At 40.6% G+C, this 26,012-nt stretch overlaps 3 protein-coding genes across 8 annotated transcripts in view; all 3 read left to right on the top strand.

The window, feature by feature from the left end:
* Nucleotides 1-9,610, top strand: part of LOC133130737 (anoctamin-1-like) — a 73,295-nt gene extending 63,685 nt beyond the window's left edge. Inside the window, exons 23-27 of the mRNA XM_061245544.1 lie at nucleotides 2,255-2,407; nucleotides 3,136-3,188; nucleotides 4,675-4,859; nucleotides 5,574-5,679; nucleotides 5,902-9,610. Of these exons, the coding sequence (XP_061101528.1) occupies nucleotides 2,255-2,407; nucleotides 3,136-3,188; nucleotides 4,675-4,859; nucleotides 5,574-5,679; nucleotides 5,902-6,141 (737 nt within the window). The 3' untranslated portion in view covers nucleotides 6,142-9,610. The remainder of the gene's footprint in view (nucleotides 1-2,254; nucleotides 2,408-3,135; nucleotides 3,189-4,674; nucleotides 4,860-5,573; nucleotides 5,680-5,901) is intronic.
* Nucleotides 9,611-12,304: 2,694 nt separating this feature from the next.
* On the top strand, nucleotides 12,305-14,435 carry fadd (Fas (tnfrsf6)-associated via death domain). Its single transcript, XM_061246286.1, has 2 exons — nucleotides 12,305-12,931; nucleotides 13,230-14,435. The coding sequence occupies exons 1-2, from the start codon at nucleotides 12,634-12,636 to the stop codon at nucleotides 13,511-13,513; spliced, it is 582 nt and encodes a 193-aa protein (XP_061102270.1). The 5' UTR covers nucleotides 12,305-12,633; the 3' UTR covers nucleotides 13,514-14,435.
* Nucleotides 14,436-21,079: 6,644 nt separating this feature from the next.
* The window catches only part of ppfia1 (PTPRF interacting protein alpha 1), a 60,582-nt gene continuing 55,649 nt past the window's right edge, over nucleotides 21,080-26,012 (top strand). For 3 of the 6 annotated variants that reach the window (XM_061244572.1, XM_061244569.1, XM_061244567.1), the window contains exons 1-2: nucleotides 21,081-22,168; nucleotides 24,575-24,835. In XM_061244572.1, the coding sequence (XP_061100556.1) occupies nucleotides 24,575-24,835 (261 nt within the window). In that variant the 5' untranslated portion in view covers nucleotides 21,081-22,168. Of the gene's footprint in view, nucleotides 22,169-24,574; nucleotides 24,836-26,012 lie in introns of all 6 variants that reach the window. The other 3 variants (XM_061244571.1, XM_061244570.1, XM_061244568.1) reach the window with 2 other exon arrangements.

The following is a 26,012-nucleotide window of genomic DNA, read 5'->3' as shown; positions in this document are numbered from 1 at the left end:
TAGGAGCCTTTTGACGGCCCATTTCTCTAACTCTTGTCCCCCTTCCATTAAGAGCTGGGTTGACTCTCCGGTGACCTCAAATAGCTTTTGGTTTTTGTGCTGCAATCTTTGTGCGAAATTACTTTGTTGAGCCGGGTCCTTGATAGTTCTGTCACAGTTCACAGTGAGTTTGTGGTAGCTAACTTCCATTTTTTAATGGTGGTTGAATTTTCCTTGAGGGCCATAGAAGGACGGATGTGTCTGGTGTGCCCTCGACTGGATTTTACTGCAGCGGGTTCCTTTACGGAGGCTATTTCCATTGCTGCGCTCGCACGCACACGGCTGAAAACCTGCGCAACCAAACACAACATAAACAAGGCCCTGGTCGATGCTCGGTCAGATACAGTACCTCAGAAAGTATGTGTCAACCGCTCAGTCAGTCAGCACCCTGCCAATTCCCAGTTGTGTGAGATGCCATTCCACCAGCTGGGATCTTGTGATGGATTAGCACTGTATCCTTGGGTTATCTGGCTCCACTCTTAACTTTAAAGTGACCAGCTCTCTCGTATAACCATGCCCTCATCATGCTGAAGCATGCACCACCGGTCTCCAACTCTTAGAGGGCACCCGTTTATAGTCCAGGAAGGATTCACAGGTGTGTGTATTGTATTTCCCAGAGTGTAACTGCCACTTTCAGACTGCTGCAGCATACTATTTGAGATGTGTCCTTCTGCCACCCCTGGTTTTACAGTGGAATGTGGGATGTGGCTACTGCTCTAGAATGTACATTAACCCTGTTAGATTAGGAAACTCCATCTTGTGATCTGTGCCAATGGTGAAGTAGCCTACTATAAATGCTTCTATGTGCTTGTTCAGCCAGCCTTTGCAGAACATGGGTTAGTGCGAGATAAACAGAAGTTTAGTAATGTGACCTGGCAATAACTGTGAGAGAAAATGAAAAAAAAGAGAAAAATTGAAAAAAAGTAGCATTGTTAAAAACCTGCCACAGTAAATGGAATGCTAAAATGTTAACTGTAAGTGGTATGAAGTATTCCATTGTAACCCTCTGTGATAATTGCTCTGTATGAATTTTTAAAAATGATCACACTGTGTTACAATGGGACATGTATGCATTATCACACTGTGTTACAATGGGACATGTATTCATTATCACACTGTGTTACAATGGCACATGTATTCATTATCACACTGTGTTACAATGGCACATGTATGCATTATCACACTGTGTTACAATGGGACGTATGTAACACTTTCGCCACCTGCAGCTAGGATTTTATCTGTATTCCCAGCGCTCTGACACAACTCAAGGGGGGATTATGGGCTAACACCAGTCTTCCACCTGGCACCTGCCCTCACTGAATCAGCCTGCCTCTAGCTCTAGCATTGTCTCTATCTTTCTCTCTATATATTTCTTCCCCTCTCTCTTTCACTCTATCTATTTCTTTCTCTCACACACACACACAGAAAACACACACACGCACAAGCATAGTCACACCAAAATAAACTCCATTACAGTTTATTGGGAGGGCAGATGTAACCTTTTTACAGGCTCTGTTTATATATCTACAGGGGGTCAATGAAAGAACACATCTGATTTTACACAATAATTCCAACCCCGGATGTTTATCTTCCTTATTATGGGTCTTCAGGTGCTGGAACCCTGTTGTTCTTGTTCAAATTGTTTTGGGTTTTTTTTTGTTCACCTCAAATAACTTTTACCTATAAAGTGCCTTACCAAATTTGGTAGGCTTCTTTGGATGGCTGAATTCTTTAGAATTTTGTACATTGGTCCCTCTTGTGATGAGGCAATAAATACCTCAAGGGCCCACAAAGTGCACCCTGGTAGGTTTTCCACAAATGTGAATCTTTTGAAAAATGCTTGTTCTCTTACAAAACTAGAATCCGCTCAAAATGGTGCATCTATGGTAATACAGGTATTGCGTTTCTGGTGGCTTCATCAAAGAATGGCTGAATGATGAGCCAGTGAACTTTTAGTGGATGTGGTTTTTCACAAAATTCCTTTTTTATTCACTAAATCACTACTGTTTAAATTTTGTGCATGCCAATGTAGATTCTGCTTGTATGCAATGTGTTGCTGATGGTGTTGGACCATCAGAACTCACTGTTATATTTTAGTTATATAGTATTTTTATATTTTAACTAGAATTAAGAAGCCCTAGACTTGTATATCCCGTGATAGAAGTGTATCACACATCTAGTGACCAGGGTATGTAAACCCTCTTTCTGTTTACAGTCATCCAGTTTGGGTTTGTGACCCTGTTTGTGGCATCCTTCCCTTTGGCTCCACTGTTCGCCCTGCTCAACAACATCATTGAGATCCGTTTGGATGCAAAGAAGTTTGTAGCAGAGCTGAGGAGACCAATAGCCGGAAGAGCAAAAGACATTGGTGAGTTTCTCTCCATCATATAATGTCTTTAAACCATAATGCAGATGGTATAATGAGGCGTTATCTAATCTGTAGGATGTATACATATACCACGTGCAGGTGGCATCATGGGTGGTTATCACATCTGCAGAATGTATACACACCACATGCTGGTGGTATATATTATGGGTGGTTATCTCATTTGTATAAACCATGTGCAGGTGGTATTATGGGTGGTTATCACCTCTGAAGAATGTGGTATTGTGGGTGGTTATCTCATTTGTAGAATGTTTGTACCCCAAATGCTGGTGGGATAAGGGGCATCATCTGTATGCACACCAAAGACAAGTAGAACATTCCAGCACAGTATCAGTAATTAGACTGTTTTCTTCCGATGTGTTTTTTGACCTGATCTTGTAGCGTCATCTAGTGGTGATTTCAACACACACACACACACACACACACACACACTGAACTGCATTTTATGTAAACACCTAACCTAGACAGTTGAACAGATTGGGGGAAACTGTAGGCTTGAACTTTGCAGACCAAAGCCAATGCAAATAAATAACACAAAAATGCTATTCACCCTAATGCAATGGTTTTTTCCAAGTAGTTAATTGGGGATACAACTCGTGTTTGTTGTAAAATTATTTAAGCAGACTGAGTTGGTCTTTAATCAGGCTAATTATACTGCCTGCTGCTAAGGCACTGGACATGTTAGACAGCCTTTCTACTCTTTTATGCAGGTATCTGGTACAACATCCTCCGAGGGATTGGCAAAGTGTCTGTCATCGTCAACGTAAGTGTTCTTTCTCAAAGCATGCCAAGTATAATTGGACCACAGTTACTAAAACCCTGCCCGCTGTCATTGAAAACGTTATCTCTGGACTTTACTTTGCAACACTTCACTTTGTATACCCCTGGTCTTAGAAGCAGATTGAAGAGATGAAGCTGGCTCATAAGTGCTTAGGTTAGCGTGAAGTTCAAACAGGGATTTTTGGTAGATTCATGAAGGCGTGTTTTAGAGGGAGCAGGCACTGTGAGGTTCTGCTGTCCTGGTCTACTCCCCTTCCTCCTTAAACTTTAGAGGCCGTTAAAGCTTCCAGCTACCTTTCGCCCTCGCTTTCTACAGCACCTTGTAAAACTCCTCTGTTCATGCTCTGGGCAAGCTTTTCTGTGGAATCCCACCAAAAGCAGACCCTCTTCAGGAGAAAACAAGCCCTACATGGTGAGCTAGAGAGAAGGCTTGATGCAGTACACCCCCCATAGTAAATGTCAAAGTGTGTCTCTTTACATCAGGTTGACCCAAGATCCTTGTCTCTATTCTCCGGCATCTGGGACAGAAGGTGTCTGCCTCCACTGATTTGGAGATTGAGTGTGCCTGATGGTATACTCAGAAGTTCTGTACCGGGGGGGGGGGGGCAGGTCTAACATAAAAACATTGTGACAAAAACAGGCCATTCAGCCCAATGATGCTTGCCAGTTTCCTTCCAATAAAGTGTACCTTGTGCTTAGGTTACCTAAAAACTAGATAGTATCTAGCACTGTATCAAGCCTGGTCTTGAAACCCCCCCTCTGGAAGTACTTACATAATCACAAAAATTTGAGTATTACATACATCATGGTGGCAACAGATCTCTTTCCCTAACATGGTGAATCCAAATTGTCATCAAACATTGCAAGTATTTTTCTGTCCTGAATTGTGTGTGTTTGTCTGTACAGTAAAAAAAGCCCGAAAGATGAAAGTAAGGATTGAATATCCAGCACTGACAGTAGTGTTTATAGATCTTTCAGCTGTTAAAAATGTGGTTGTTATTGAAACGAGAATTAAGCATGCTGTGTGGCACCCAGTGTGCCTTTATGCTTCTAACTAATCTTTTTGCATGAATAAGAGTTAGGATGACAAGAATCTTGATAGTTGATAGGTAGTGGACATGTTTAGAGCATGGCAGGTTTAAAATATAAAACCAATGCCGCCTTTAAAACTCACTTCAAGTAAGAATGTCTTATTGTATTGTATAATCTCTCTTTCTGGAATTCAGCCAAATGACTACAAATGAAAATATGCTGTTTGTAGATTTTACATGGTGCATTGATGTAATTGCAGAAATATTGATAACACTTTGTCCCTCTTAACTAAGCAAATCACTTTAAAAGTTGTATTTCAATGGGGAACTGTTTCTCCCACTTTGGGAGGACTGTACGGATTCAGCCCTTCTACCAGGATAAACGATGTATTTCGGTCTTATCTCCTAACCGCTCCGGTGGGCTCTCCCGTCCCCCAGGCGTTCGTGATCGCGTTCACGTCAGACTTCGTCCCGCGCCTGGTCTACCAGTACATGTACAGCCCGGACGGCTCCATGCACGGCTTTGTCAACCACACCCTGTCCTACTTCAACGTCAGCCACTTCAAGGACGGTCTGGAGCCCCTGGAGCCTCTTCACCTGGGCTACCACGTGGAGATCTGCAGGTACCCACGCACCACAGCGTCACAATCGGGCTGATATTTCAAAAGTAACCGACTAATGAACGTATGTAATGGATTATGCCTCGATTGCCTGAAAAAGGGGTATTAGTTCAGCCTGTAGGATTTGTCGTCTTCTTGTAGCCTGGCTTTACACATTTTCTCAATCTCAATTATAATAATAATAATGTGGATGGATCACAGTTTAAGAGAGAAACTCACATCAGTTGCCACCAATGTCTAATACCAATCTGGATGAAGCACCGCACATTACATTGCATTACTGGCATTTGGCAGATGCTCTTATCCAGAGTGTGTACCCATGACCAGGGACAAGTGCGCTGAAATCCCTAGAGGGAAGTGCACAGTTGGTCATCACATCAGCTGAGGTGAAGAGGGAGGACATCAATGAGCCAGTTAAACCGGGAAGGATTAGGTGGGAAGGTTCAGAAAGCCAGTTTGGGAATTTTGCCAAGACATAAGGGAACCCCATGCTCTTTGTTATGAGTGCCATGGGATCTTTGTTGGCTACTGTAATTCAGGGTCTTGGTGTAATGTTTCATCAGAAAAACAGCATAATGCTCCAATCGCTGCACGGGAGTACTGTGTGGAAGTCTGCCCCCTACTGTTTATTTTGTGGTTCTCAGCAGAATGTACTGTATACTCAACCTTGAGTATTTCAGAACTCAGACCTCCTTCCCTGTGCTTTCCCCACTCCAGGTACAAAGACTACAGAGAGCCTCCATGGTCGCCAACGCCATATGAAATCTCCAAAGAATTCTGGGCTGTGCTGGCGGTTCGGCTGGCCTTTGTCATCGTCTTTCAGGTCAGGAGAAGAGTGACAATGCTAAAGTTTGTTTTGTTTGTTTGTTTTTTTTTACATGGACTGCCTTTTTTTCTTCATGCAATGAATTAATGTAGTTTCTCAGTACTGTGGAATATGCAGGCCCTTGAAAGTCAATTTCATTACAGAAAATGCATTTTGAAATATACTTTCAGTTACAAGCATTGTTTTATCCACCAAAAATACGCCGTCTCTCTATCCCAGAACGTGGTGATGCTGATGAGCGACATCGTGGACTGGCTGATCCCAGACATTCCCAAGGACATCAGCCAGCAGATCCACAAGGAGAAGATCCTGATGGTGGAGCTGTTCATGAAGGAGGAGCAGGGGAAGATGCACATTCTGGACAGCATGGGCCTGCGGACCGGCAAGGATGCCTGCAACAACCACAGCCCGGCCCCACGCCCTCGCACCACCCCACAGACGGACAGCCATGACTATTAACCCCCGCCCGTCCTTCCGTCTGTCTGTGTTCTTATCCTCGTCCGGACATTCCACAGAATGAGAGGTGTTCCTCGCGGAGGCAGTGTCAGACAGGCCCATCATGCCTTTTTTTGCTTTTTAAATTCAACTCTGTGATTAACTGCCAATTATTGAGGTCACGGCACAGTTGTGATCCTGCCAAAATTACGACGGCAGTTTTTCTTGCTGTTTTTTCTAACCGAAAAAAAATGTCCAGTCCAAGGAAAGCAGAGTTTTACTCCATTTTGTCCTGTTCTCAGGTGTATTTGTTTCCTCTTTCATTTTCTTTTTGGAACAGGAAGCAGTTTACATGCCCTACATACCCTTTCTTCATCCAATAGAGGCCACCACAGTGGGATTTCACATGACTAGTTCTTTCATATCTTCATTTTTGTTAGTTGTTAAATGTTAAGTAGATATTTGCACTCATCAGAATTGCTAGAACTTGCTTATCAGGGATTAGACCTTTTTTAAAGTTTTTTATACAAAGATTAAAGTGGGAAATCACCTTTTTTTCAAGAATATAAATGTTTTTTTATTTTCCTCTTGCCAGATGCATTTACAGAGTTGACCCTGATCTAAAGATCTAAATAACCAGGAGTAAAGATGGATGGATGGATGGATGTACAGCAGCACTGCTCAACTCCATGTCCTCTGCAGGTATTGGCTTCAACCATGTGCTACACCACCTGATTTCACTAATTAGCTTAGTAGCTGAAACCAAGCAGGTAAAATAATTAGTGAAATCAGGTGGTGTAGTGCATGGCAGGAGCAAATGCCTGCAGACACTGCAGCCCACAGAATGTGGAGTTGAGTAGTGTTGGTGTACAGTATTTAAAGGAATAGGTCACTTTCTGTGTTTTTACCCTATAGCAGTCTGTATAGTGATTCTTCATTGAACCCCCAAATAGAATGTCAAGTCGACAGGACATCAGAAACTCCAATAAATATCAAAAATATCCTTCATTACACAAAAATAATAGAAAACATACATTGGAAGTGAAATATCAAACAAAGACCCCAGAAAGTGAACTATCCCTTTAAGAGCAATACAAGGTTTTTGTTTGCCCTTCCAATGTACTGAAAGCAGTGTATTTCCCAGAAATATGGTACTGAAAAATATCACATGTAAAATGTAAAGCACTGGAATTCAAATTAAACATTATGAAATGTGATATAATATACACATCTTCCGGGAAGGCAAGCTGGGAGATGTGGACTAAACAAGCCTTTGGAACAACTGAGGACTTTAAGGCCAAAAATATTACACATATTGGCATGCACTGTACAAATAAAAATGTGTTAGCACCAAATGTCTATACCACCTGAATTCACACAATACCAAAGATACCATCATATTATCTGAATGTACCTTCTTTTCAGGTGTACAGTCAGTCTTATATATGGCAATAACACACAATTATTTTTAGCTAGTGCACTCCCTGAAGAGCTTCTGGCTGGGACAGAAAGACTGAACACTGAACATGGTCCTTCTTAATATTTCAAAGTCTCCAGATTGCCTTCAATAAATGCCTTTAATGAATCTGGAATGCTGAAACTAAAGTGAAAAACCTTAAATTACAATGATTATAATTTTTCATCCACAAGCTGATATTTGTGTATAAGGAGATGGGTTTTTTATTTTTTGTGGACAGGTTTTTTGGCAATGAAGGATATTTCATAAACTTAATTCAAACTTACTAAAATTGTAGTAATTGTAAAACATGCCGGCTTTACAATTGCGGGGATTTCAGGGCATTTAATACTTCATGGTCTGAAGTGATAAAATGCACTTCAGGTAACTTCAAAGCAGTTTTAATTGTATAGAGTTTATTGAGATTATACACGGTTATGGTTTTATACTGTGGTGGTCCTTCTTTCCCTCTCAGGTCTCCACAAGCACAAGCTCTTCTCTCCCAGGCACCTGTGACACTAATGTTCACATCGGAAGCCATGTCACAATTTCCTTGGCGCACCAGTTGCAAGTCGGACATTGCTTTTAAACTATTGTAAATGTATTTAAATGTATTAAATGCCATTTTTGAACAATAATCACAACATATGCGCATGTACAACCTCTTGGGGTGTAACGTAACGCTATACACACTGCTTTAGAGGCACTTGAATTGTATTTTCTTGCTTTAGACCACAAACTTCGGAATGCCCTGATATCCAGCAATGTAAAGCTGGCAATGTTTTCAGACACTTCTGTATGCATCCTAAGTGCCCTTTGTTGCACCCAAAACATGTCTGGTCCAATTGTAAACATGCACCAAAACAGACATAAAAAAGTGAGTGACCAATCTTTTTGCCCTGTGACATTATGAGTATGTTTTAGGTATTCAAGGTAATGAAGGGTAGACTACATTCTCCCAATTTCTCCCTCACCGTATCCTTCCATCGTTCAGTTGAAGGTGATCCGTCTCCTTCATTTCAGTCCTGTTACATCGGGTGCGATAGCTTAACTCGTATCATCATTCCAAAAGGATATTGTCAGCAGTGCCTTTTTATGCCTTGCCTTGGCGTATTTGCTACCGCTGTTCTAAGTGTCATTGCTTAATGTTTGGCTTCAAATGTAAATGCCCCTCAATAGGCAGTCATGTTTTTTAGCTAGGAGCAGTTAGATGTTGGTCAAATGAGTTAGCATTTTTAGAATTGTTTTTCCTCCATATTTTACATTCTCAAACATATATGCCTAAACATTATTCATTTTTGTTTTGTTTTTTTAGCTTTAAATACAAATCTCTTTAGAATGTCTGCATTAAATGACTGTACTGAGAACCGTCTTTATAATTAAAACAAATAGCAGGAGACAGAAACAAATTCAAATTTGTATCAAAAGTTGTCAGTCAATCTTTGGCCACTGTGATGCATCCATTTTAACTGACAATGCATGTAGCGTGTATATGTAGTTATACTGGAGCGCTTGAAGTGAATTGATGTCATTTCAAACCTTCTCCACTCCTCTCTGTATCCTGTAGTTTATATGAAAGAAATTGACAAAACAGGACATCATAAGGCCACTAGAAGGAAAATGCTTTAGAAATGCGTTCAGTACAGAATTACCTTGAGGTACGACATATGACAAGACTTTATTCAGCTGAAATGGTACTAGCAGCTCTTGCCCCCCGCTACTTTTTAAGATTGACTATCTAGATTATTACAAGTATGGAGTTATGTTACAATATCTTTGCATCTATCAGAATCATAATGTTTACATTTATTTACTGGTTATAAAGAAAACTGTTTTCTAGAACCTTTTTTCCTGTGCTTGCATTGCTCCAGTTTATCAGAAACCGGGAGCTCTTTGTATGTTATCTCTGGTATTCATACTTTCAGAGCTGTCTATTTTTATTGTATTGATACAGTTGTTGTAATTGTATAGGAGATATACTTTTCATTTTTGATGAGAAACTATTCATGAAAATAAAACTTTACATGTAAAATATAAGTTCAGTCTAATTTCCTCTTTAAGTGAAAGTGATTTTAAAGATATGCAAGTTAAAAAAAGTATACAGTGTCAAAAAACATACCTTGACTCGCACCTTCAAAAAAAAAAAAAAAAAAGGTCACAGCTGACAAAAAAAATATGTTGTCAAAATAAATGTACTACATTGTTTCCTTTTTCTGATCCTTGCATTGGGTCTGAAAAGTTTATAAAATTATTTTGGAAACCCAAGGATCTTGGATGCCTTTCAGTGTCGGAAACCCTGTTTTTTTTAAGATTATACAACCTTGACACAGGACAGACACATTAGTACCCAGTCTTCAGGAAATAAGAATGGAGGAAGCTCTTAGAAATGTAAACAGACTAAATATTCCATCTCAAATGTACTGTGCTTTCTCTCCTTGATAGCATTTATAAAACAGAAACGGTGGATAAATGAACCCAAGATCCCACTTTAAGTCAGAATAATGCTCAAGGGACAACATGTGAAGAAATATTCATCATTTTTATTTAGTCTAGATTTGCTGATTGTATATATCTGTGGGACATAAGACTAAACTTAGACATATTTTTTACGACCAACGTTAAGGTCTGTTTTTAGAAACGTGATTCATGAGGGATTTTCCCAAGGCACAAATTGTACACTTTTAATTTAGTTTGTGCATCTTTTATAGTTTAATTATGAAATGTTTCAAACATACTTAATGGTGTCTAAAATCTTCTGACAAAAACACACAAAAAAGCATAAACTGCATTGGACATGGGAGTGCTTAAACACCAAAATTACTAGTGTTATTCAAACACATTTTCAAGGGCATTTATAATTTCATGTGAATTAACCAACGCCTGTTCATTTATAAATATACCATGTTTCATATTAATGTGTATAACCTTTTAGTCTACATGTTGATTCTGTTCAGACACCGCCATCTGCTGGCCATGAGTGGACAATTTTGACATGCTCACTACTGTCTCTTGTGCTTGTGCACAACAATATGCAGGGGACATACATGGACAAATGACTGATATTAAAGTAGGGCATGTGGTGGGGTGATAGTGCCCTCGGTGTTACAGGACTTCCACAAGATGCCTGCCCAGTTCAAGCTGTAGGACAGCCTAGGTCCTATTCCACAGCCAGGACCCGGAAAACCCCAGACTACTGTTCCACAGCCAGGACCCAGAAAACCCCAGATTACTGTTCCACAGCCAGGACCCGGAAAACCCCAGACTACTGTTCCACAGCCAGGACCCGGAAAACCCCAGACTACTGTTCCACAGCCAGGACCCGGAAAACCCCAAAAAGCGAATCACCAGCATTCACTGGATGCATGCTTACGCTATGTGATGCAGCAAAGAATATTGAAAGGATCGGACACAATCCCTGCAACAGCTGGTCTGGTTCACTGAATCGGCCTAATGTACATGTACAATGGAAATTACGATGACATGCAAAAGCCCTATGTTAATGTAATTCAGACCCAACCAGTGTATTTGGATAGGGGGGAAGCAGACATTGACCCGGAGAGATGAGAGCTGTACTGGGAACTGAATGAGGTGTCTGATCTGCTCAGTGTCTGCGACCAGCTACCGGGAGGTGCTCTAGTTTATTTCACACCACGTGGAGGACACCATCTGCTGCAACATGGCCTCCAGGTTAAGATGGGTGGCAGAGCTGGCCAATAGCACTGCAGTCTCCTGAGACAACTGAGCTAACTGCACACAAGTTGTCTTTTGATCATATTTAACGATGGCAATGCCAAAGGTGATAAAGGTCAAGATGATACTGAAAATGATAGAGATGGTTATGGTGATGATCATAATGATTATGATGCTGATGTTTAGGATTATGATTATTATTTTGATGATGATGCTGATAATGGTATTCATGAAGATGATGATGATGATATCGATGAGCAGGGTGATGGTAATTGTGTTCACAATTCTAATTACTGTAGTTAATCATTATAGTTATGATATAACTATTATAACTGTAATTATACCTATTATAGTTATGACAATTATGATGAGTGATTATGGTGGCAATGCTACAGCTGATGATTATTTTTATGTTTAGCTGTTCTCATGTGGTACCCCAGAAACTACCAGGTGACAATGGCTCTGCCCCAAACACCACTGTGGAGGTGAATATTCTTAACGGTACAATAGGTAACCATTGTAAATCCCTTCCTATCATTGAAAAAGGCTTGCTGACATGTTGATTCACCCCCTGCCTGTGTTCATAGTCCTTAAATTTGGATATACAGTTGACAGATTACAGTCACTCTGTACCAAAACATTGTGCAGCTGTACAATAATTGAAGCTCATTTGTTGAAAATTGGTTCTAATTTTGTCTATTTCAAAAGACAAAAAATATAAATAGTGTTGTGTAACGCACTAAAATAATCCAGCACTAATCCGAATGATCTTTTATTGTTTTTAAAGATACATGCCCCCCAGTCCTTACCAACCAATCATCTCATTAGATTTACAACCTTGTCAACATTGTGTTACAATCTTATCAATATGAGTAGGCTACTACATGTGAGCTTTGTACCGTGGCAGACTGCGTCCTGTGAGGTAATGTACAAAACATCTTACTTGCTTCCTATTGAGTACAAGTTGGTTGCAGCGTGTATACTCAATAGTAGGAAAGTAAGTTTCGGACACTGCATCAGAGTCGACCGACGCAGTAAAAAGGCGTAGGCTACAAAACTATCTGATCAGGAAGTGAACGAAGAGCAGCAGGAAGCAGTAGTGTGTATTCGAACCAAATTTAATTCCACGCAGGCTTTCTGACAGACAAATGTTTGCAAATGCACTTAATAATTTAATTGTAGCTACTTGACGTCAAACCCTCAGTTCGAAAATAAAACTGCAGTGCTGTGTGTACTTCAGGTTGAAAATGAAACTGAAACAACTAGCCTACCAACTTCGGTCTGAAGTCTAACATAGGTGACTCAGGTTGGGGGAAAATAGATCTTCTTTTTTTCTGTTAAACGATACAGGATACACGGATACAGCGAAGATGGATCCTTTTTCGCTTGTGTTACTCCAGATTTCAGAAGATCTATTGCCAGATAATGTTAACGCGATGAAGTTTTTATGCCAAGCACAAATAGGAAAGAAGAAACTCGAGCAAATCAACAAAGGGACTGAGCTGTTCGAATGCCTGCAGCAAATGAACAAAATAGGGCCCGACAACACGGACTTCCTCAAAGACCTCTTAAACTCCATTAAGAGGGCCGACCTTCATGAAAGATTATCCAACTTTGAAACGTGTGGACCCGGCCCACAGGAGGTCCGGCTTGATCCCAATGTGCGAGGTCAGTTCTTTAATATAACATAAAAGTGTTTTGAGAAGATATATAATTTCAGGTATTTCTTAGCGATTGTGAAAGTACGCTAGGTGTAGCCTATATTACGCCAATCGCTCTGATATGAAAGTCATGTGTCGTTCAAAATTCGGCTATTTGAATTGGCCTACTGAACATTAAAATTATTATAATTTCATCTGGTCATTGATCTATATAACGTTGTATATGATGTATGATGAGAAACAATATCGATAAGTTATCGATGAACCGTTCACTGACCTGACATAATTTCTATTCTATGGTCTAGCAAAACTGGATATTGCGACAGATGAACTTTCGGAGCAACTGGGAAGGAACTGGCGGAGGTATGGTCGAAAACTAGGAATAACAGACGCCAAACTGGATCAAATATCAGCAAAGCACCCCTTCGACCTACGAGAGCAGGCGGTTACGCTTTTGCGGGAGTGGCGGAAGATGCAGGGGGCTGATGCAAAGGTGGACGGTTTGATAAAAGCTCTTCGATCCTGCGAGTTAAACTTAACCGCTGACCAGCTAATTAGAAGACTCGCGCAAGAGGAACAAAAACAATGAAATCGGAGTTCTTATCTTTCCCAGTGTTTAATTGCACAACGAAATTGCATAGCTAATATATTTAGGTTAATAAAGCAGAATTCTCGTTATAAATAAAATAAAATAAAAGGCCTAAGGTTAATAATAGGCTACTGCTTGCTTTGCTCAGGGGTTTTCGAACTGGCTTATATACAATTAATAAAATAACTTGCTCAAAGCAAGGTGGCGTAGATTTTTTATTATCTCAAAACATTGAAATCTATTTGTTTGTAGAGGAAGTGACAGGAACATTTGTTGGTTTGCATTTACTTTGGAATATATCCTACAAATAGCCTAGTGTTATGTGTGTTCTACCCACATGCCATTATGCATCTTATTTTTTGTACTGCACTCGCATGTCTACGACCCTAATGTGAATAATTCTCAGGTACGAAACTAATGTTTGTGCATATAGTGTGGTTGCTACATTGGGCGCTATAGAATGTCATCATTTTCCATGAAATGTAAAAATAAAGGGACGTTGAAAGTTAATATAGTAGTACCAGTTTCAGTGCATTACTGGCTTTGGTTACAGTTTGTAAATTATATTGAAAGACTACCCTTAGTCACGTGTGTCCCAGGCATTGTCCTTTTAATATATACCTCTTTCTGTTTGGTGAAATGTTGGGTTCAGAAACATTATTATATAAAAATCTACTTTCACATTTTGTATTTTCTCTATTGAGCTGCAGTATAGTCTGGTATTTATGCTGAATTTAAACAGTTGGTTGCATCATTTTAAAGGGAAACTATACTGATATAAGGCCAATCACATGTCTTATCTTCCCACTCTGCTTGTATGAAAATCAGCCCTCTGTATGTGACAATATCCATTCCTAACTCCTGAGATGAATGGTAACCTATGAGAGGCGGGTTTTGAAATAAACCATTTTTAAGTGGTCTATGTGCTGTGTTTACATGTGTCTGGTGTTGATCCTCTGTTTCTCACCAGAATTTCAGTCTGGTGCACTCCAATGGAAGGACCTAAAACAGGCAATTGCAAAATTGAAATCAGGTGTCCCCCCTCAAAAAACATTTTTTTTTCACAAGAAGCCAAAAAGCACATTTCTGTTGTCCATTTTTCTATCTGGAAGTCTTATGAGAACCCTTTCTAAAAAACTTTTTTTTTTTTTAAACTCTTAATACATCCAGTGCTTAACAATGTTATACTGTGAGCTCCATAATTCATTGGACAGTGACACATTTTTTTTGTTATTTTGGTTCTGCACTCTAGCACTTTGTGTTTGAAAGGATATAATGACAATGAGTTTGAAGTGCAGATTGACATCTTTAATTTGAGGGTATTCTCATCCATATAGGATGGCACCTTTTGTATATGGTCCCCCCCATTTTACGGTACTACACGTACTACAAGTATTTGTTGAAATGGCTTCACAGATGTGTTTTGTGAGGCAAGTGTATTAATTTGTGTTGTAGTGAATGTCGAAGAGAGCTGTTGATGTCTAGTGAAGAAAACCCCTGTGACAGCAGTCCAACAGATCAAAAACACTGTCCTTGATGCAGGTGTAGATGTGTCAATGTATACTATGCGTAGAAGACTACCCCAGCAGGACTACAGAGGGTTACCGTTTGATAAAGAGCACCTAAAAGAGCCTCAAGAGTTCTGGAACAAAGTCTTGTGGACAGATGAGACAAAGATTAACAGGTACCATATTGATGGAAAGAGGAAAGTGTGGAGAAGAAAAGGAAATTCCAATGATCCAAAGCATACTACCAAATCGGTGAAACATGGTGGAGGGGGGTGTTATGGCTTGGGCCTGGGTGGTTTCCAGTGGAACTTTATTGATTAAGTGACTGCAGACAGAAGTAGAACAATGAATTCTGAAGTCTAAAGAAATATTTTATCTGCTTGGACAAAACCAAATGCCTCCAAACTTATGCGGAAGGCAGTTCATCATGCAACAAGACAAAGAACCAAAACACACGCTAAAGCAACAAAGAGTGTTTTGACGGCGAAAAACTGGAAAATCCTTGACTGGCAAAGTCCATCTGAATCTGAATCCAATAGAACATGCATTTTACATGCTGAAGAGGAGACTGAAGGCAAAAAGTCCACGAAACAAGCAGGAACTGAAGATGGCTGCAGGCCTTGCCAGGGAAGATACCCAGCGTCTGGTGATTCAAGCAATCATTGCATGCAAAGAATATGCAACCAAATATTAAAATTAAATTCTACATTATGTGAAACTGTCCAATATCTTTTTTGATGGCCAAAAAAAGGGCCTTGTACACCATCCTCAGCTTTGGATATGAAGATTTTTATGGTGTCTTGATAAGTTAGGTCTTAACCTCATACACTCAGTGAGGGCTTTATACATTAAACTTTTTTAAATGTATTGATCTTCTGCTGCTCTAGCCTCTCCACTTAGAGGTTTGATGTGTTGTGTGTTCTGAGATGTGCTTCTGCATATCACTCTTTTAATGTGTGGTCATTTGTGTTATTGTTACCTTTCTGTCAGGTTTGACCAGTCTGGCCCTTCTCCTCTGACCTTTCTCATGAACATGCATTTTTGCCTGCGTAATTGCTGCTTACTGTTTTTATGTTTTTTCTTTTTTGCACCATTTTCTGCAGACTCTAGACTCTGTTGTGCATGAAAATTATAGGAGATCAGTAGTTTCTGAGGTACTCAAACCACCCTGTCTAGCACCAACAATCATTCCACGGTGTTACCGGCTCAAAGTAACAAAGAAATGGCAGGAGAGACTTCGTAAGTGTTTCACGTTTAGGGTTTAATTACGTGAAAAAAGCATATGTATTTCAAAATGATCTCAAACACCAAACAGAACAAAAGACAAAGCAAAGCTCCCGCCGCCTCTCTGGAAGGCCAGGCCCACTTTATGTCCTCGGCTGGGACACGCCCCGCGCGCTGGCACATCCCATCCAGGAACACACGGGACCAGGCCTACAAGACGCGAGAACAGAATTAAGCAACCTAATGCCGAATAAGGCTGAGAGGCCCAAGTTGCCGTAACAACGGTCAAAGTCACTTTTTACATTACATTACATTACACACTTCTATTACATTTCTTCCCTATTCTGACATTTGGTCTGAACAACAGCTGAACCTTTTGACCCTGTCTGCATGCTTTATGCATTTAGTTCCTGTAACATGATTGGCTAATTAAATAATTGCATTAACAAGCTGGTGTACAGGTCTACCTAATAAATCGCTCACTGAGTGTATATATGCTCTACCAAACAAGAATAAATTGAATAGTCCAAAATAATTTTTGATTAATTATCTTTAATTATATTTTATTAGGAATCTAAAACTTTCAGGTACATACATGTTTAATTCTGTCAAGTACTGAAATTTCTTATTCAACTCCTGGGGCAAGAAATTAAATGCTTGTGTCTGCTTTTTATTTGTTCAAATGTTGCTTTATCAAGCCGATAATGCCTTCCTCTTCCCTGCATTTACCTATCTTTCACCCATTTTAAATGAATTGAAATGCAACTCTAGCCACTAGGGGCTGCCCACTGATACATTTTGCAATACATTTATGGCTGCCGAAATATCCTTTATTTAATTATTCTTTTTACTGGTTCCAATAGCGTGAGCTGAGAATTGTAAGGTTTTAACTGACATTCTTGAAAATATGGTGTTTATAGGGCATTAAATACATGTGTAAAGTTTTATTTAAAAAAATTCTGTTTACAGGTATGAAAAAATGCTCAATTTAAAAGTCGTATCTGCTTGGAGCCCTTTCACTTTGGAATCATTGAAGCACAATATCTCAAAACTCTCAGAACACAGCTAGAACTCACAAATATTCAGTCCACCCCAACACAATATGTATTATTCATTGCCCTTGCTGAAGTGTGAGTTATATGCAACAATGATGCCATTTCATTTAGCCTTATCATTGGGCTACAGGCACTATTCATGGCTTTTGTATCAAAAACTTACTATCACATCATGGTTTGGTTGCTGATGACTTTCTTTAATTTACTTGATCATTCACATGTTTTCAAATGTTGATGACAAGTGCTTATTGTAATGAACAAACATGATGTAGCGTGGTAGCACTGTCAAATGTGCCCCAAAACCACCAGATCTGCTTGCATTATTTACAAATAAGGTAAGTGGTCTATGCAAGCATTACCCATTTAAGTAGGGAATGTTTGAAAGGCAGCTAGACACATTGATTCAGGGTTGAAAGTTGGGTGAATGAAAATGTTTTCCACATAATTTTTATATTGAATGAAAATGAAAATGAAAATGTCACACAATATTTTTGTATTGTTTAATGTAGTCTTGAGTCAAACAATTGATTCCATTACCTGAATCATTCTGTTAGCCTACTAGAAGCTAATGAAACTGAGCACCATAAAGTATATGGCCAATGAGTGGTGAGCATTCTGTTTCAAAATGGCTGCCATTGCATCACCCAGGTGGGTGCTGCACATTTATCTGGCTGATACAGGGGTACGGAGGGTCAACTCTATTCTATTCGTTACGCATGGTAATGTTCAATTGTTAATCGTCAATCTTGCTCTAAATTAACAGTGGGTAATGGTGGATGTGATTTTTCTGTTCCGTTTACGTAGCTTAAGGTTATACGGTAAGGTCACACTGAGGACATTTGTCAGAGGAGTTATTCCCTTTCAACATGCTGTTCTTGTTCTTTTTTCTGGTGTTGTGTTTGTGCTTCAGATTGTAAAGTATTGTAAGAATTTTATCATAACTATTGCCTAAATTTACATAATTACAATCAATCAATTTTCATGATACAGATTATTTTTTATAAAAGAAACAAATAAAAAATATATATTCAGATCAATCAAAATCACAATCCATCCTCCAAACTCTCTTGATAAAAAGCTTTCCTGCTACAGGGATATAGCTTGCATAGAGCAGTCAGTGGCAGTAATGAATAAAGCTAAGCGACCAGTGTTAGGGATGACATTCTTAAAACACTTAATCAGACATTGTTGTGAATTACCAGTTTATAAGTGCATTAACATTTTAACCATTCTTTTAATTAGTAAAAAAATAAAATTACCAATACTAGTTACATAGATATATTTGACTTCCTATAGCATTTATAAAATGTACACTGTGCCATATGCTGAAAATGTTCTCTAATATATCTTCTAATATAGTCTTCCAGGAACTGCCATAGGGATTTGGGGCTAAATATATCCCTCTTTGCTGGCCACATTAATTATCATTCTAAATCAGTTTCTGCTACACTTCAGTTTAATGACAGATATTTTGAAACAGATATTGGCGATATCTATATGGGAAGCATGTAATACATTTTAGTCTGGGCAAAATATTGGGTGTTTTAAAAAATTACATCTTTCAAGAATTACGCATTTTCCGTTTGTATTTGCCATTGTTGAAGAAAGAATCTAACTTGTGATATGTGGCTTGCGCCTCTGTTGTAATAACAATATTTTTTCCCCCATTCTTTGCTCCTGATTTCCCAAGCTTATATGAACACTATATGGGATTTCTGGAAACCGCACATGTGAGTGATAATTGTGCCAACTGTGCTGCATTATGTTCTGTAAAGCTGTTCCTATTGGCAATAAAAAGGAAAAACTGTGCTTATTTCTACAATCCAAACACCATGGCCATTGAAGGAATTTTTTTATCCATTATCTGAACCCGCTTATCCTGAACAGGGTCGCAGGGGGGCTGGAGCCTATCCCAGCATACATTGGGCGAAAGGCAGGAATACACCCTGGACAGGTCGCCAGTCCATCGCAGGGCACACACACCATTCACTCACACACTCATACCTATGGGCAATTTAGACTCCCCAATCAGCCTAACGTGCATGTCTTTGGACTGTGGGAGGAAACCAGAATACCCGGAGGAAACCCACGCAGACACGGGGAGAACATGCAAACTCCGCACAGAGAGGCCCCGGCCGACGGGGATACGAACCCAGGACCTCCTTGCTGTGAGGCGGCAGTGCTACCCACTGCACCATCCGTGCCCCCCCCTGAATTTTTTAATATAATATATAATTTTTATATATATTTTTTGATTGCACTACATCACACATACATGGTTTCAGCCGACTGAAATAGGCAGAGTGTGCAACATTATGTTTTGTCTTTCCTCAATCAATGGGAAGTGTATTATTGTGAGTCCATTGAGCGAAGGCACCACAATGAGTACCAGCAGAATGGATATTCCCAGAATAGGCACATACTCTAAATATTTGGCAGTTCTCAGCTTTGGGTGAAGGAGCAAGCAAATGCATATGAATCCATGACTCAACTTGTGTCATGAAAAAGATAGATGAGAAAGAGATAATAAATCATTTAATAAACAAATAAATGCATTCCTCTTTTCATTCACATTGAAAAAATAGAGAGGGAGAGAGATTAAAAGTCATTTCAGTGCAGCTGCAAGTGCAGAGAACATTTCACAGAATATTTATGTTCAAGAAACAAGTGTCCACAGTCATTGTTTGGTGTCCCCCTTTTGACCTATCCGATGCATCTAGGTCACCACCACATTCCTCGGTATGTGTCAGCTGTGCGAGGAGGAAGGATATTCATCTATTTTTAAAGTGCAGCGATGCAGGGAAAGTGAGAGGGCAGGTCACCACCACCCTAAGTGGGCAGAAATGTAAACAGAGAGACACACATTGTGTTTATGTTCTCACAGGCTGTGCCTTTGTGCGCCACTAAATTAAAGGTGACGTGGAATGTCATGGGAGGCAAGGAGTGTGGAACCACTGGTAGCTGGAGTTTTAGGATACTGGAATTTTCTGCTTAAAATTATTGCGTACATTACAAAATGCACTGTGATGCATTGACTGTTGTATGACTTAAAGGGAAGGGATTCGTTACAACCTGTTTTTCATATTGTTATGTATTTGGATGCAGTTGTGTTCCGTATTATGGAATACGTTAAGGTGTCCTTTTTAGGTTTTGTTTGTATGCTAATTATAATGGAAATGTTTTGCATTCATTGTTCTCTAAACAACAAAGCAGGGGAAATGAAATGAAGTGCCAGACTCCCTTTGTAAGGAAAGTATAAATACAGGATATGTACAGGATAATTCGGATTTAGAAGTCAAGATTTTGATGTTATTACATCAATTTTATTGGTCCTTGGGGCAAAAATAAAATCAGCTGAATGGCTGAGGGAATGTAAAACAAATCTCTATACCATAAATTATTCAGGTCAAACAGGAAGCTCAAAGTATTTGTAGCAAAACCCCAATGGAATCTAGTGACGCTACTGAAGAGAATAAAGGATTTATCATGTTGGAATATTCATGTAAATTTAAAATAATTTACTGATTAACCGTACGCTATTAAGTTATCTATCAAACACTCTCGGGTACATTATGCATGGTGCCACCACAAATAACGTAAGAATTAAACATTTTCTGATAGCTATTGTTTGCAATTTGAATGATTTCAGCACACTTCGGTCACAGTTCTGCGACTAGTTGGCTACACAATTAACACCCATCATATTGAGGACACATCTCAACTGTAGAGGGCGCTGTACTTCCGCTCTGAGTGGTTCCATCTCTGTGCACAGCAACCTCACGCACTGATTTATCGGGAGAGAAGGAAACAGGAGACAACGACCGGAGGAGTCGAAGGAGAGGAATCGAGCCTGTCCTGGTGGAGCTGCGTTCTAAAACGGGATTTTTAAACACGGAATAACTGCATTAATAGTTGCCCATGACAGCTCGTAAATGTAGTGGGAATTCATTTGTTTTTCCCGGGGATAAAGCGCGTTAAAAGCAAGGAGTTTAAAGTTCCCCGGTCTCCTGAAGTCTACTACCCTTCTGTAACCGCTAGGCTGGAGTGGTGACGCGGCTCAACTGAAAAAAATCCATAACATACAACGAAGAACCAAGCAATAGGAAATACTATTTCTGGATCAAGTTTTTTCTACCATTTTAATTGAAAACGTGCCTTTGACCGCGAACGGTGGAATACCGGCCCATTTCGGTGGTCGTTTAACAAGAATATTCAACTTTTAGACGCTTGCTCGCTAGCATTAGCAGGCTAAACATCATAGCTAACGTTAACAAACTAGCTAGCAGCTAGCTACGTGACATCAGTTAGCGTACACACTTGCCTTCTTTTTTATCTGTGTGATATTTTATTTGACGTTATATAAGTTACATAGTAGCTCTAGCTACGTTTACCAACAACCACTTTTATCTTGGCAGTATGCGCGGTTGTGTTTATTTAGGAAAACTAGTTAACTGGTGTTTTCACAAGATATTGTAACCTTAGTTAGCTGAATGTTTTTATCCTTTGGAATATCTGGAGAACTAGCTAGCTAGCTGGGTAGCTAGCGAATGTTAGCTAGCACTAGCCAGAACTCTCGGGATATTATCCTCCGCTGTGCGTTGATGGTGCGGCCTTTGGATTTTTTTCTTCATTTTGGATAATTTTTTGTGTTGTGATTGTTTTCTTTTTGTGGATAGTATATTTTGGATGGCCCGGAGAACACATGACTGCACTTTAAACATTTTGTGCCGTCGCATTTCGCTTGCTTGCTTGCAAGCTACAAACCCGGTTAACTAACTAGCTAGCTAGCTAAATAGTTTGCTGGCTAACGACACGGACGGAAAAGGACTTCACTTAGGCAGAAAACGTATTTCCTCTGAACCTGCAAGGTAAATAATTGCATTACTTTTCATGAATGTTAACAATAGGAATGATAAAGCAGTAACTTTGCTATATAGTGGAAACAAAAACTTGCCCTGTATGATAACCTGTTTAGCCTGGAAACGCTTTTCCAAATTCCAAATTCTTAATTTGGGATTATTGCTCTGACTGCCTGTTCGACATCTATTTGCTAGCTGGCATCGCTTTCATGTAATCATTCACTTGGATTGTATCATCAGAGTACTGATCTATTGTGCTTACAAGCGATTTGTTTATCTATCTATTTTGGTGTGTAATTATAATGATAATATTGGTAATAATTTATATTAATTTATATAATAATAACAACTTTTTCGTTCTGCTGAATTCCTGAAGCGTTTATTCGTTGGGTTGAATGGAGGAAAATGCAAAGTTTTATAAAAAAAAAAAATCTGTCCACTTTCAATCAAACGACTGCTCAGTCGTTTTGCCTACCAAGCTTTCTGGACTGTAATTGATGAGTACATTATTTGTTTGTTGGCAAACTAACTGCAAGGTTACTAACTGGGTTAATTGACCACACGTTCTTCACTTATGCGTACCGCTGCAAACCTCCAAAAGCAGTGATGACAGACTTATTTTTTGCTTTGCGCGTCTAACGTCAGCTTGCTCAGACTTTCTCTCTTTCGCGCAAAATCACTATTGAGTGGTTGACCTCACGTTTCATAGCTTGGGAAAATGAATGACTGCCCCCAAATTATTATTTTACTGCACTTAAGAGACAGCTCTAATCATAATGACTGTTTTTCAGTGATTGTTCCGCAGTTGCCAGCATGCCTCCGAAATAATTCCGTCAAGATGCAAAGTGCATTCTTCTCGAATAACCGTGATACAGATATGGATAAAATCCTATTCCCGTTAAAGAACAATGCCGTTTTTCCATTGCAAGATGGCAAATTCTGGTTGCACATAGTCACTCTTGTAGGTTTTTGCTTTCATGTTTGAGTTGCAGGAACATTTTTCACAGAAGCACGAACACTGTATGCCACCCATGGCTGCGACATAGTTACCGCAGTGTGTGAACCATGCGGGATTTTTTATATACTGTGCAGGCTTATGGAGATGGAGGTGCACCATCTGCCAGTGTGTCTCCACTGCTATAAAGCTGCATTTGTGTTAAACTCCATTGTTAAGCTTACCCGTCTGACCTCAATATAGACTGATGTATTTTCGGAAATGAGGTTAAATTTGTAGCCATTATTTGTCGCTGGACTTGGGGGATTTGGGCAGAGCTGGACACTTTTGTGTGTGTTTGTGTGTGTGGTGGTGGTGGTTGGGGGGGGGAGTTGTGGTTGTGGTTGGCATGTATACGAGGCACGGAACACATTAAATGGGTATAAATTCATTGGTCACTGAGCTGAACACAATGGGCTCTGACATGCAGCTTGCATTAAACAAGACTTCAGCGTCGATGGTTTGTCCAGTCATTAATTTCCCTTTGCAAAATGGACGAAGGAAGCTGGCTCTGTCTGTGATGTCACCGGCGCAGTAGGAGTGATGTGTATCTGTCAGATCTGTATCCGTTTTGACAGGCCACAGTCAAATTGCCTTAAAGTGGCACATCAAAAGCACTACGAGTGCTGATGTAGTTCCCGGTCTGCTCAGTGGCCTTGAATTGAAAGGGCAATCAGATATTAGTTTGCGGACTGCTGCTAGTATGACCTGGAATAGCTCAAAGTCCCATGCAAAATAACCCACCCTTTCCATCTGCTGTAAGGAAGTCTACTGTCAGAAAGTGAAGCAGGTCAACCCATTCCAGGTCTTATTCCAGGATAGTTAACATAATGTGTGGCCTCTGGCTTCCTTCCGGTCCAGTCACCACTACCGAGTACCGGGGTGGCCAGCCCTAATCCTGGGGAGCTGTAGGCTTTGCTGGTTTTGGTTTTCACCTTAAATGCAACCACTTTAGACCCAGGAAATCAGGTGAGGTGAGTTGTGTAATCAATTAAGATTGAAACCAGCCCGCCTTGTGGCTCTCCAGGACCATAGTTGGCCATCCCTGACCTAGTAAGAAGGAGACCTATGACCGCTTGCGGGTATGTACCAGGAGTGTTATTTAAATCCCTTCATACATTGGAGTTGTGGTTTGCTCCGTTGTTGTGGTTAGGGGCTGCTATATTCTAGTGGTTAAGATGCTTGACTGGGACCTGGAAGGTTGGTAGTTTGAGCTCCAGTGTAGCCACAGCAAGGCCAGCGGAGCTGCTTGGCCCTTGAGCACGGCCCTTATCCCCACATTGTTCCTGGGGGGATTGGCCCCTGCTTTGTCTAATAAACGAAGTTGCTTTAGGATCAATGACTGCATTGTAATGTAATGGATTGCGTGTGGCGCCGCTGGTCTGAACTCTCCCCTCCTCTCCGGTCCTCTCCCTGCTCAGATGATGTGCGAGGTGATGCCCACCATCAGCGAGGCGGAGGTCCCGGGAGGGGCGGGGGGCCGGGGCTCCGCCTCGCCCCTGCAGTCGGACACGGACGGCCATTTCGAGTCTCTGATGGTGTCCATGCTGGAGGAGAGAGACCGGCTGTTGGACACGCTGAGGGAGACCCAGGAGAACTTGGGCCTGACCCAGGGCAAGCTGCATGAGGTCAGCCACGAGAGGGACGCCCTGCAGAGACAGCTCAACACAGCACTGCCCCAGGTAAACGCCCCGCTCCTGCCTCTCTGATGTCACATTGTCCTGCCCCTGTCTCTGACGTCACGCTGTCCTCCCCCTGTCTCTGACATCACGCTGTCCTCCCCCTGTCTCTGACATCACGCTGTCCTGCCCCTGTCTCTGACATCACGCAGTCCTGCCCCTGTCTCTGACATCACGCTGTCCTCCCCCTGTCTCTGACATCACGCTGTCCTCCCCCTGTCTCTGACATCACGCTGTCCTCCCCCTGTCTCTGACGTCACGCTGTCCTCCCCCTGTCTCTGACATCACGCTGTCCTCCCCCTGTCTCTGACGTCACGCTGTCCACCCCCTGTCTCTGACGTCACACTGTCCTCCCCCTGTCTCTGACGTCACACTGTCCTCCCCCTGTCTCTGACATCACACTGTCCTCCCCCTGTCTCTGACATCACGCTGTCCTCCCCCTGTCTCTGACATCACACTGTCCTCCCCCTGTCTCTGACGTCACGCTGTCCTCCCCCTGTCTCTGATGTCACGCTATTGTTATGGGGTGATGAAATATTTACTGTGGTCCTCTGGCAAAGGACAGCCATGATGCTGTGGACCGTGTCCATTACATCAATCCTCTCGCAGTGTTCTATGGGATGAGAGGCTATTTGACTTTGTGTTGACTGGGTGTCCATGAATTATTAATGGAAAATAATTAGAAAGCAATGAATTCAATTCATTATCTTTTCCCTATTGTTCTCCTGACCCATGTAATCTATCTTTTTGTGCATCTTGTGCATCAGTTTGTCATTTCCCTCATTCACATACTTTTGATGTATTTTCTATGAGTGGTTTAGTTTTGGGGAAATTAAAGCTTTTCCCACCCAATGGAAAAATGTGATGACAAAAGCACTTAAATATATTTTGTTTCCTTTTCTGTGCATAGTTTAATGTCAGTTTTTCATCTTGTATTGCGGTGTGGTCCACACATGGATCTCCTAAATATATATTTTTAACTGACTTTAACTCATGTTACTCTCTCAGGAAGTGAGTTATTTTTGTATTTAGTTAGTGTTTTAGAACTCCAGTAATGATTGTCAGAGCAGCATTAGAATGTTCAGCTGATTTGTGGTCTCGCACCTTTACTGGTTAATGCAGGGGCTGCCTCCAGAGATGCTACCTCTCAAATAACTGAATATTCTCAGACCCTGTGCTT

The sequence above is a fragment of the Conger conger genome, chromosome 6 (assembly GCF_963514075.1).
Source record: "Conger conger chromosome 6, fConCon1.1, whole genome shotgun sequence".
In the NCBI taxonomy this organism is placed as follows: Eukaryota; Metazoa; Chordata; class Actinopteri; order Anguilliformes; family Congridae; genus Conger; species Conger conger.
The sequence above is the reverse complement of the archived record's forward strand: the minus strand, read 5'-3'. Positions and strand labels throughout refer to the sequence as shown.

What these genes read in the sequence shown, in the direction of transcription:
- fadd (XM_061246286.1), top strand. Translation starts at nt 12,634, where the DNA reads ATGGATCCTTTTTCGCTTGTGTTACTCCAGATTTCAGAAGATCTATTG. An exon ending in GCTTGATCCCAATGTGCGAG is followed by an intron (nt 12,932 to 13,229) that starts GTCAGTTCTTTA and finishes TCTATGGTCTAG; the next exon opens with CAAAACTGGATATTGCGACA.